The sequence below is a fragment of the Vicugna pacos genome, chromosome 23 (assembly GCF_048564905.1).
Source record: "Vicugna pacos chromosome 23, VicPac4, whole genome shotgun sequence".
NCBI lineage: Eukaryota > Metazoa > Chordata > Mammalia > Artiodactyla > Camelidae > Vicugna > Vicugna pacos.
In genome coordinates this window covers 22,318,317-22,331,433 of record NC_133009.1, presented here as the reverse complement: position 1 = coordinate 22,331,433, position 13,117 = coordinate 22,318,317, and the positions used below count along the sequence as shown (strand labels likewise).

Genomic DNA, 13,117 nt, shown 5'->3' with positions numbered 1-13,117 from the left:
TTAGCTATTTCTATAAACTAAGTTGTATTTAAAATTAGACACTGCGCAAATACCATAGAAATATAAGGTAAAAATGATAGCTCTATATGGGATAGTTGGAAATGAAAACTAGGTTTCCCACCTTGCAAAAACATATGATCTGGTAGGATTCTATTGCAGGGGTAAGAGGGATCAGCATTTAAAAATATGTATGTATAATATTCAGTCTTGCAAAAATGTGAGAATTTTTTGCACTTGCATTTGTTTCTCACTTTTTCTATCTGTATAGGTAGATTATGAACAGAATCTCTAACCTCTAGAGTTACCAGTTTATAAATATCACATAATCAGGAGTAGGTTGTAAAGTATCAGCTTTGCGCTTTGCTTCTTATTTCTTTTCCATCAGCTCTCCATCATCTCCATCAATAAGTTCTAGTACTTATTTATCAACCATTTCACCAGGGCCACATGGAAACTTAAATCTTCCTAAAGGTCTACCTCTTTTGCGATATTAAGGACAGTTAGTGATGCCTCAAATCTTATAGAAATAAAGCTCATTTTAAAAGAAGTCAGCCATGTTTAAAAAATAAAATCCTGACAATTTTATAGCAAAAACTTTCATATTGTGTTATCTTTTAGTGATCCAAAGTGTTTGATTGCTAATCTCAGTTTCTCTAAATTATATCTAGCTCTATTTTTTAATGAAAATGAAGAAATATGTAGTCCTGTAAATTTTCCCTGGGAGAAACTCACTCCATTTCAAAGACTTATTTTGGTAAGATGTGCTGTAAGAAAATACTGATGTTCTAAATGTTTTGAGTGCTTTATCAGTAACTTAAACTCCTCAGATTTTAAAATTTAAAATTTTATAAGCAAAACACATAGATTTTACAAGGTAACATTTAGTGAACTTTAATGTTAGAGGGGAGCAGTTACATTCCATTTTAATTTTCTTTTATGTGGAAGGAATTCCATTAGAGCAATATTACTGGCATTTTCCACCCCCTTATTCACTTCTCCCTTGGAAGGAGGTAGGACTTGTAATATGGGTAAATTTGAGTGTATGGCTCTGCAAAAAGCATTGTTTCTGCTCTGCTTCTTAATGCCGTACATACCTGGCTTTTTGGGGAGAGCCAATGGCTGACTAGCACTGCTTGTGACAGGTAAGACTGTCTAATTCTGCAGTTTAGTATCAGGAAGCACATTCACCTAAGCTACATACACCACCTTGGCCTTTATTGCTAGGAAAGGTGATATTTTGCCTGACGACTCTGTTTGTCAGTTGCTTCAGAATCTGGCTCTCGGGTTGGTGGGATGTGAATGGGTGTCATTTATGAGCTCTTAAAGCGTCAAAAGCTTAGCATGTGCTAAGCAGTTTTCATACATTATTTCATTTAATCCCCATAATAATCTTAGAGGCTAGGCACGATTTCCCCCCCTCCTTTTTACAGAATAGAAAGCCAAGGCTTAGAAATTGCCAATTTGTCTATTCACCTCTCTCCATTTCTATAGCCTACTGGACAGAAAAGAGGAGGGAAGATGACAGTGAAGGGATATGGATGTGGGGACGTTTTTCAGAATTATTTGTAGCTGCTTAGATAAGAGCTAGTAAAACTGAATTCAGTAGAACCTCATTTCTTCAATTTTACATTTCTCTCTCACCCCACCCCCAAAAAAGTCCTTGGAGTTAAAAACTACAAATGTGGAGAAATTTGATACATGCTTGATTGATCAATAAAGTAAAGGAAGAGCAGGCAGCATGATGGTGACAAAGGATGATGATCACATTTGGGAGGCAGATTTTCGCAGTGATGGTGTCAGGGGACCACATCTAGTCATGTTTCACTTGGCTGATTGTCACACTTTCATTAGTTGGATATACTGACTGAACTCTGCTGTTAGACCCCAGATTCTTTGTGTGCTGCCAATTTTCATCTTTAAAAATATATATGCTGCATTTAATTAAAATAAAAATTTAAGATTAATTTTTCCAAAGAGTAACAGAAAACAATAGAATTCAACACAATGATTAAAGGTGTTATGTTAAACATGTGATATTGCCAATATTTGACCATTTTTTGACCATTACCCATGCTTCAACCTAGTATATCACATAGACCCCCTGACACACATAGTTTTGGCTTTGCCGTAACTGATGATTCTCTGATGCTGAAAATGCATCAGGATATAATTTATGCTTGTTCTGTAAAACAAAACAAAACAAAACAAAAAACAGCATGAAAGTGACTTGTATAGAACGATTGTCATGGAAAATGTCTTTCTTCTGAAATTTGCAATGATTTCCAGTAGGCCCTGAATCTCTGCTTACTACATGTGTACTGTTTGCAAAATCTTGTAGACCCTTTAGAGTTCTTTTCAGATGTGTACTCAGTTTACTTAAATACGTGAATATTGTGTTGTATATTTTCATCTTATTAACGGAAAAGTTAGTACCCTTCTGGTTATGTTATCCTGGATTTTCATCATTCAACACCATGGGGTTTTCTTGCTCTAGATGTGTACAGCAGAGCAGGAAGAAACCCAGGGGAAAGGTCTCTTTTTGCAAAACCAGGAATCATAACTTGGATTTTTACATTCCCAGTGAGGTCTCAGTCAGAGTGTAAACGGTAGAGGCCCAACATTGCCCTGTCATCCAGGAAGGACTGTATGAGGGTCAAGGGCAGTGGTGGCAGTTTTCCCACCACACAGGAACTCTCTCCTATTAAATTTTCCAACATAAGGAACACCATAAATCTCCAGCTGGCAACCTAGATAATGATTACTCCTTAGCTTTGCTTCATCTTACCATTGGGAATATTCCCTTGGGTGGTTTTTAAAGTTAACCGTGTCTTTCATGGTGTCTTTCTTAGATAAAAATTCTTAGACCAGAACATTTGAAGAATTCAGTGAAAAAGTTTGTAACTGAAAAAATGGGAAATGAATATATTTGTAGAACTGGAATTAATTTGAAAGAATCATATAAAGAATCCAATGCCAGAACTCCACTGATCCTTATTCACTCCCATGGTAAGCTACTTGTGAACAGTTAAGATGATGTTACGATATTCATCAAAAGTGTAAAAAAGTAGATTCTGTGTTAGGTTATTCTATATTTAGAATATTTTCTTATTTAAATATTTAATGAAAGGGACCAATTAAAACTTTAAACTATAGTCAGAATGAATCTTTCAAACAGACTCACAGATACAGAGAACAAACTAGAGGTTATCAGTGGAGGGAGGGAAAGGGATTAATACAAACTACTATGTATAAAATAAATAAACTACAAGGATATATAGTACAACACAGGGAATATAGCCAATATTTTATAGCAACTATAAATGGAGTATAGCCTTTAAAAATTGTGAACACTATGTTGTACACCTGAAATTTATATGCATCATTATTGTACATCAACTAAACCTCAGTTTAAGGAAGAAAGAAAGCCGTAGCACATTAAAAAAAAGAATGAATCTTTCTAAAAATGTAAAAGAGCTGAGAGTAATAAGATGTCCTGGATTCACAAATATGGGGAAATTTATCAGCGTTAATTTTCTGTGCAGAAAATACGTCCCAAACATGCTTTATTGATATGAAAGCTGGGACTGCCCTTGCAGTTATTAACAATTTTAATTCACATTGACTCATGAAAGTAAGTTCATTTGCCTTGTCATTTTCAATTTTTTTGATTCTATTAGGCAAAACCCTGTTCAAAGTACCTCCATATGGAGGCTTCCTCACTTGGAACTTTTCCATGTAAAGCAGCTGGTTATAGGCCTGACACTCATAATGGGTGTGTCCATTTCTTGAAGACTTAGCCCAAGATGGCAGCTAGGGCTCTAGCCATCACATCCATCTTCTGAACAACAGAATGGAAGATAACATATTTAACAAACTTTGCTGCCAAAGCTTATTCACAGAACTTAAAATGCTCATACCACCTGCAAGAGAGGCAAAAAGTGAAGTATTTTAGCTCAGTGCAAGGAGTAACACCAGAGTTGCCACAGAAGAGGAAGGAACAAGTAAATGTTGGGGTAAATAACCAGCAATCATTGCTGCAGGTAGATATTATTATCCCTATATTTTAGAAAACCTAAGTCACCCCATTAGAAAGTGGCAGAGCCAAAATCTGAACTCTGGCTTCTAATTTCAAAGACTAGATTTTCTACAGTGTCTACACCTTCTTCCACCACTAGTCAATAAATGCTCGACTGCATTTTTTAGAAGGGGATTAAATGAATTTACAACTGTATGTACCTTTCCACATTGTTTTACAGGGATCGACCTCACCAATACTCTCCTGAGATTTGCACAGGAGTTGAAAGGAACAACACATCATGTAACCATGATTTCTCTGGGTCATGGCCAGATAGCTAAAGCAGAAGACCTCATTGTTAAGGCCCTAACCAAAACTGAACAATGGGTCTTCCTCCAGAACTGCCATCTTGCAGCATCATTTATGCCAAGACTTTGCACTATTGTAGAATCGTAAGACTTTTACATTTATTTTTAAGGGATCAGATTATTATCAAAACAATGAAGTAAAACTAGAAAGGTGATGTACACTGTGCTTGAACAACGATAATATAATGTGTTGGGCCACTCAGAAGAAACTTAAGCTGTCTTATGCAGGTTCTTCTTTCTCCAAGAATGTGAAAACTACACAGAATATATTGGTTTTTATTAAGAAAAAAGGTCTCTTTAGTTTTTACTTTCCATCTTGTTTATCACTTTCTTTCTCTCCTTCTCAAACTCTCAATAGATATGCATGTATACATACACACATATATACAGATGTACAGCTCTATAACGTAGTTTTTAATATCTTATGTGATTCCAAATAGCAGAATATAATACCTCATACTCATACTTTCAGTGATGGTTTACTTTATGGCCTAGATTTAGTACTTATCCTGATTTACTGCAGCTCAACCCCTTTTCTAGGCTGTATCTCCCGAAGAACTTACTCAGACAAAAATTTCCATAGGTTCAGCCTTCTTGTTTGCAGTAGGAGTGTTTGGAAGTTGAATACAACTCTGAGTTTAAAACTGGCAACATGTTGAATTAGTAATGTTTTAACCAGTTACATTCTATAGTTCTTTTTCTCCAGCCTTGCAGTCCTGTCTGTTTTATTGTGTATGGCCAATATTGTACTGTGAAAGCGTTTAAATGAGAGTCTCCTCTTCTTCATCCAGTTATTCTTGTGTTGTGAGCACCTACAAGGAAACTATAAAACCAAAATGCAACTTCCTGACTTAAATTCCTAAAAACTTTACTAATATCATTCATTCTATTCTCAGACTGTTATTCTTTTAACAGTTTAAAAACTATTTATTAATTTATTTTTTTCACATTTATTTCATCACTTGAGTCAGAAGATGAAGATTACTTAATTATTCGATTTCAATAGATGTAAACAGTGGGATATGATATAATAATTTCTACCAGCTTTTTCTTTCATTATTCATTCAAAAAATATTTATAGGGAACCTACTATTGGCCAAAAATCATTCTAGAGACTAAGAACAGAGCATGGACCAGACAGACATTATATCAGCCTTCAAAAAGTGTATTAAGATATAGAGAAACAACAGAATGGCAGGTAGCAGTGTGTCAGTTTTAAAAAGAAATTAGAGAAATGTTCTTCAGAACAGAATTTCAAAGGCTTAAGAAGAGTAATTAACAATATAAAAAGACATTAATCAGAGAATGATTAAGGGAATTCATACTTCTTTATTAAATCAAGCCTTTAAATACTTACTACTATCACCCTAGCAGCCCACACTGAAAGAGGAAAATGTAGGGGAAAAAATCTTAAATTTAGGAGTTAAAAAAATATGTTCACAATACATTGATAAGAGGAAAAATAGCAGGCTACAAACAGTATGTACAGTATAATATTTTTATTTTAAAAATGAGAGAAAGACAAAGATGTAGAAGGAGGAGGAAAAAAGAGAAAAGTATATTTATACCTGTTTCATGGAATTTCAGATTATATTTTTGTTTTCCTATTTAATTTTTTGTTTGGGGTTTTTTGTTTGTTTTTGCTGTTTTGTTTTGTTTTTTTAATTAAAAAACAATTTGCAGAAAAATAGGAATGGTACAGAAACTCTCCTATACCTCTTATCTCTACATCCTGATTGTTAACATTTGCCCTATCACTTCTCCCATATGTACACCAATATATATTGTCATTTTTTCTGAATCAGTTGAAAGTTAATTGCAGACATGCTGCCACTTGACCCCTAAATACTGCAGCATATGTACTGATTATCTAATCAGTAGAACTTAGTCATGTCTAGCCTATTGTCCCAATAATATCTTTTGTTGCAAATGAAGAAAAAAGTCCTGGTCCAGGTTCCAATTCAGAATTACTCATTGCATTCAATGGTCGTGTCTCTTACATCTCCTTCGTTCTAGAATAGTCCCTCAGTCTGTCTTTGTCTTCCATGACTTTGGTGTTTTTTGAAAAGTATAAACCAGTTATTTTGTAAAGTGTTCATCAATTTGGGTTTGTTATTTTCTCATCATTAGATTAAGGTTATGCAATATTGCAGGAAAACCTCAGAAGTAATGTTGTATCCTTGGTACATCACAGCAAGAGCACATGATGTCAGTCGGTCCCATTTACTGATGATACTGTATTAATTTTGATCACTTAATTAAAGTGGTAGCTACCACCTTTAGGGACTCTCAGATCATCTCAAATTTTCATGCACTGCTTTTAACATCCATTGATAATTTTTAGCTGAATTATTACTATGCTATTTTCCAAATGGTAACTTTCTAATGCCACAATTCCTTCTAAATGTATTAAATTATATTCTACTATAAGGAGATTTTCCTTCTCCCCTACTTATTTATTCATTTGTTTATTTATATCAGTATGGACTCATGGATTTCTATTTTAGTCAATGGATTATAATCTGTAATCATCATTGTTTGTTTTGTTGTTCAGTTGTCCCAGATTTGACCGGTGGAACTCTTCATTTTGTTCTTAATTTGTCATTTTTTCTAGGTTTTTTGCAATGAGTATATCACTTTTGTACTTGAGGGAAAATTACTATTTCAAAAATGAGAATTAACGGGTCTTATGCAAATTCTTGTGTAACATGAAAGTTCTTATAATTTGATTATTAAAATGATTTCTAAGGCCACTTCAAACATTGAAATCCTAAGAGCCTTAGAACATGTTGGTGTGGTTTAAATTTTTCACATCAAAATGTGTATGAACTTTTTATTTTGCAGATTTTATAGTCCAGATGTGACGATAGACCCTGAGTTTAGGCTGTGGTTAAGCTCAAAATCAGACAGTTCTTTCCCAATTCCTGTTCTTCAAAAGAGTTTAAAGGTAAGGACAAAGTATAACAGATTTTAATATTGGCTGAGAAACACTGAATGTAAATTATCTTGTATTCGTAATTCTGAATTAAGAAGAGAGTGCTAATTCTAGTTTCTAGTGTGTTAAATTTCTGCTATGCTCAGCTCTATACCGTGGACCAGGGAGGATGTGATAGACAAGAGCCCTGTTTTCACGTGATTCACAGTTTAGATATTTGTTTTCTCCAACAAGGATGCTTAGGCTTCCAACTCTTATAAACCAGAATATAGAATTTGTGTCCTTTCCTTGCTTGTTGCTTCTCTGGCCTCTTCCTATCTCTAGTCCCCCTATTTCACAGTTTGTTATTCATTCTCTGAAAAGGGTCTGGCAGAAAGCAGGCTGAAACTACTGACTAAAAAGTCCTAATTAAGTACTATCTGTGACTTCTACTCATATCCAACACTGAGTTTGAATAAATACTAAGACTTGGTCAATTCTGTTAAACAGGTGTCCAGTTGACCAAAAGATAGAGTCCTAATAGCAAAGAAACCTGACCAATGGGCAGAATGCTGTGCCTGGATATGTGAGCACATGCACACTTCAAACTTTAATAGGACTGGGGCGAGGAAGTTGGGTGGCTTCCTGATAGAGTTCCAGTGCAGCCTGAGAATAAATCAGATTTACTCTTAGGAAACAAAGAAACTTCTCCGTATTACACTGATCCCCAGCTCTTCCCAGACTCCTGGGTATATTTACCCAAGCCCACAGAACTGAGCCGCTTCCCAACAACCCTGCTCTTGGAGAAGACAGCACGTGGATTGGAGAAGTCCACAACTCTTAGCCTGAGACTCAGGATATTCCACTTACCTGCCAGGGTCAGGCAGATTATGATCTCATACAGCCTGTTATCTCTGGCCAGGAGTGGGGGATTTGGGAGATGGAGGTGCTGGGGACAGAGGAGTAAAGGGTGGCAGAAGGACAGAGATAGAGCTTCAAGGAACAGTTTATCTTAAGTAGGTCCATTACCTTAATTCTACTTTAAATCTCCATCATTGTAAGCATTTTTAATATGGTTGCAATGAGTACATACATGAAAATTTATGGAATTTTTCATATACTATCATCTATACAGATAGAGATAATAATGTTCTTAATATATAAGTAAGAAATCTACAAATACTTAAGGAAAACACTAATACCCCATTAAAAATGGGCAAAAGACACAAACGGTCAGTATACATGAAAAACTGACAATTCAGCCTCTGAATATCAGAAAAATGCAAATCAAAACAATGAGATACATTTGATAGCCCATCAAATGTGCAAAGATTAAAAATAGTTATAATATTAACTATATCATATGTTACGGGTATTATTAAATAACCACTCTCACAAACAGCTGATAAGGTAATCTCGGAAAGATATTAATCCAGAAAGGAAGATAATTTTGCAATATATATGAGAGAAGTCTTTTAAAGTTTCATACAATTTGATCAAATGGTCCACTTCTAGGAAAAGGCCAAATAAATTATATTTGTATGATGAAATAGTATGTTGCCACTTAAAATCAATTCTAAAGGAATATTTAATGATATGAGAACATAAAATGACCATAGTAAAAAGCATAATAAAAAACAAGACATGTAATGTGATATAAATTTTATAAAAGAAAATAAACAGAAGACAAATATTATATAGAAACAAATATAGCCAACTGTCATCTATAGTTACCTCTAGGTGGCATGTTGTTTGTGATTTTTAAATACTCTAAAAATATTTTATATTGTTATATTTTATAGTATACATTTGTTAATATTTTTGTTTTCTATTTCTTATATTTTCCTTTTTATATTTCATGGGTTTTTGTAAAATTCTTACAACAAGCATGTATGAAAAAATAGACATGCTTATATACAAAGATAGATATTGTAACAATATATATCCAAGTTCTTACCTTCAAGGAGCCCACAGACTAGTGGAGGAATGAGAAAATGTAAGCAAGTGTTTCCAGCATACAGTACTGTGTGACACAGGGGATGACAGAGGCAAGACAGGCAGGAAAGTCTTCATCCAAGAGGAGATATTTGAGGAAACTTGAAAGATGACTAGGAAACAGTGGGCTAACATAATACGCTCAAGGTTATTACAAAGCTCTCATGAGTTGGCTACAGCATTTTTTATGCTCAAGTAAGCACAAGTTGATACTGAAAAGAAGATTTTGCAATATTGTGAAAATAATGGACATTGTTGAAGATGAGGGATGGGTACATGGAGTTGACTGTATGAATGTCTCTGCTTCAGAGTGTATTAGGAAAAAATCAGTTCAGATTTTTAACAGACTCAACTGCCAGAGTGCGTAAATCACTTCCGTACAAATATGACCCAAACATTATCATTCCTCATTTTTAAAAAGAGAGAGAGAGATAAAAGAGACGGGAAAGGAAAATCAAGGACTTGGCATGAACCTGCTTTTCAAATATTAGTAAGTTTCTTCCCCAAGGCAAAATTAATCGTATACACACACTTCTCCATCTCCCTCCCTCTCTCCTCTCTCCTTCCCTCTCCCTCTCTCCTTCCCTTCAGATAATAGTTCCTTAAGGTGTAGGGGGTAGGCAGATGTCTACTTTTAGAGACAGAAGCAGGAATTCTCAGAAGAATCAGAGGTAACAGTCAGGAAACAATGATCTGTGAATATTTTCTCATTTCTGCATAGTCAGGGTTTTCTGAGCAAAGACTGCTGGCAACCTTTGGGTCATTCTTGCACAGAGGCCGTGCTAATCTTTTCTGTATCCTTCCAGTTTTAGTATCTGTAGGGCCCAAGTGAACACAAAGGAACTTTGGGAGGTAAACATGCTCTGGAGGAAAGGAAACACCTCCTCTACCGTGCACTTTTCAGAGCCACTTGCTCACATTCTGAGGGTGAGAGACCCAGAGAAACTTGTCTTTAATCCCTGGAGCCACTTGCTTACATTATAAGGGTAATAAAACTCAGAATTTACACTCCTGGGGCTGTAAATATGTACAGAGACCTCCTTCTCTCTCCCACATTGGATCTATTTACATTCCAGAGCAGAAGTCTCACTTTCTCTATCTCTGGAAGGGCTGCTATGCCAGCCATTCTATATAAGCTCCAAGTGTCATCATTCAAGTCCCCTGCCTGTGGTACAAACCCCTCTGTACACACGCAGGAGACATCTGTGTCGCCCTGTGGGGAATCAGAGCATTGGCAGGGGCAGTGGGTAGGGGCTGTGGTGCGGAGAGGGAGGAGGACAGCATCCTCGGTGAATAAACCAGTCAGTCTGATCCCTCATCCAGAAATCTCATGTTTATGTACACACACACACATCATAGGTACATGTCTACACACATTTATACATGTCATATACACATATCCACACAACATGAGATACACATATATACATATGTATGTCTATGTATGTCTGTGTATGTAAACTGTGCAAGTCAGGAAATACTTCACACCCTTCACAGTTTCAGACTTAATAACCACACTCTAAAAAAAAAGCCCTCCAAGTGATCCTCTCCCCATTTCGCCTCCTGTACTCCTGTACCTTCTCGCTTCAGGTTGTCCTAGTTAAGAAATCAAAGTGATTTTTAATGCAAGCAAAGCAAGCTAGTAAACACACTGAATTATTTGTTCTATTTTTTAATGTCACTGACAATTGGATACTTTCATTGGTTTCAGTAATTCTCTGTTTCCTGTAGTTTGGCGCCCCTCTATCTGCTGCCTTGCTGAGGCCTTGCAGCCCTGAGTTAACAGCCAGTCACCTGCCATTGAGAGTGTAGAGCACAGGACTCTTCACTGCCGGACTTTCCCCAGTGCTGGGCTTCCAGAGCAAACAGGGTGCTTTTAATGACAGTGTTGTACTTGTCATTTTAAGATATGAAGTGGAACAATAGGGAATCTGGTAAAATCCTTTCACAGAAGTTTTCAAATAGGAGAGGAATAATATAAGATTTTTGATTTGCCCTGAATCTCCAAAAGTTACATTCTTAGCTAGTTAATTTGCCAGGGCTGTGCAGAGAAGAGACCTCCTAGTCCTGCTTCCTGTATCTGTCCTCACCTGCTGTTTTTACTCTCATCTGTTTTAAAGATTGCAGTGGAAAATCCCCAGGGATTGAAAAGTAATTTACTTCAGACATTTGGATATAGTGGGAGTGGAGAGGTAACAGAAGAGATGTTTGAAAAACAAGACTGTGGACCGTGGTGGAAAAAACTTTTGTTCAGCTTATGTTTTTTCAATGCTCTGATCAATGAAAGAAAAACTTATGGAATATTGGGCTGGAACATTGCATACGCATTTAGTTCTTCAGACTTGGAGGTAAGTGTGATGCCTTAAACAATAACATCAAATAAGTAACAATAAGATACAGAGAATCTGCTATGTGTCCACACAAGTACTAAGGGTTTTTCCCAGGTAAGATCATGAACTCTGTAACTAGGCAATAACAACTAGCTAACATTTAAACGCATGGACTTTAAAGCCCTCTTTTGTGGAATCAAATTGCAGCTCTGCTGCTTATAGCTGTACAAGGATTTAATCTATTTGGGAAGCTAATTAACCTCTCTGGGTCTTAGTTTCCTTGGCCAAAAAGGAAAGAGGAGGGGAGGACAAATGTCAGTACCTATGCCAAAGGACATTATAAGAGGCAGACTGGTCAATATAGGGAAAGCTCTTAGAACAGCGCCTGACATATACAAATCACTACAAAAGCTTTTTTTTTTTTTTTTTACTTATTCGTTTAAAGCAAGAGAGATTACATTGACCCATTGTAGGAGGGGGGAACTTTAGCTTAAGGGTCTGTCTTTATTTATACAGAACCCTCCATTTGTGTTTAATATTGCAAGGTGTTTTCTTTATTGCTAAAGTAAACACATGGTAGCTCCTGCTTAAATTTTTCCCAGGTTAATTTTCTTGCAGTTGTGCTCTTGGTGCAGAACACTGCCTTGATCACGCAACTCATTATATGTTAGAGCAGATCCAAAAAAACTTTGAGGAAAATCTTGATTCAGCCTCTGGGTATCTACCTCCGAGATCCACTCTGGATGGGTACCCTTCCATCTCTCCTGTGTCTTCATTATGCTTTTCAGTCTCACAGGAGGCTATCATGCTTACTGCAAGCTGCACTGCCTATCAGAGTATGTGCTTCTGTTCAGAACAAAACCAGCTGCACTCTGGGTGTTTGTCAAGGAATATGATCTCAAGCACATGTCTGTCCAAACTTTACTCAAAGCTTAAGCAAGAGACCGTATATTGGGGTGGGGAGGGGAATACTTGCACCATATATTAGACAAATGGTTAGTATGCTTATTATATGAAGATGTCATAAATTAATAAGAGAAATAAAAATGCCCCTATAGGCAAAGGACATGGATAGGCAATTCACAATAAAAATACAAAAAGGCATATAGTTATACTGTGTGTTTATTTTATTATACTAAACCATCTGCAAGGGAAATAAACAGCAGGACTGTGGATGGCCAATTGATAGCAGGGTATTTTATCATGCAGAAAGCTTGGTGAATACCAGCAGCATCACAGAGCACAGGTCAGAATTCACAGGATGCTGCTCACCTTTGGCATTTTGCGGAGAGGCTTGTTTAAGCCAGAAGCAGCTGGTTAGATCACAACACTGCTCTCCAGAAGTACCCTTTCCCTCCTTTGCTCTTGCCTTCTATGTGGCAAATATGAGAGCATCCTTGCCAATGGGAAAGAAACAGACTGCCTGGGTGCCAAGATGTCTAAATTTTGGTGCCCGATGTTCAGAGAATTATCTAGAAATTCCAAATACTAGCAC

At 36.3% G+C, this 13,117-nt stretch overlaps 1 protein-coding gene and 1 pseudogene across 1 annotated transcript in view; one reads left to right on the top strand and one right to left on the bottom strand.

Annotated features, from left to right (window-relative positions):
• DNAH14 (dynein axonemal heavy chain 14) overlaps nucleotides 1-13,117 on the top strand; it is a 274,100-nt gene that overhangs the window by 222,507 nt on the left and 38,476 nt on the right. The window contains exons 73-77 of the mRNA XM_072948673.1: nucleotides 669-754; nucleotides 2,850-3,006; nucleotides 4,257-4,467; nucleotides 7,228-7,330; nucleotides 11,413-11,640. Of these exons, the coding sequence (XP_072804774.1) occupies nucleotides 669-754; nucleotides 2,850-3,006; nucleotides 4,257-4,467; nucleotides 7,228-7,330; nucleotides 11,413-11,640 (785 nt within the window). The remainder of the gene's footprint in view (nucleotides 1-668; nucleotides 755-2,849; nucleotides 3,007-4,256; nucleotides 4,468-7,227; nucleotides 7,331-11,412; nucleotides 11,641-13,117) is intronic.
• LOC116285273 (U6 spliceosomal RNA) lies at nucleotides 10,030-10,126 on the bottom strand (annotated as a pseudogene).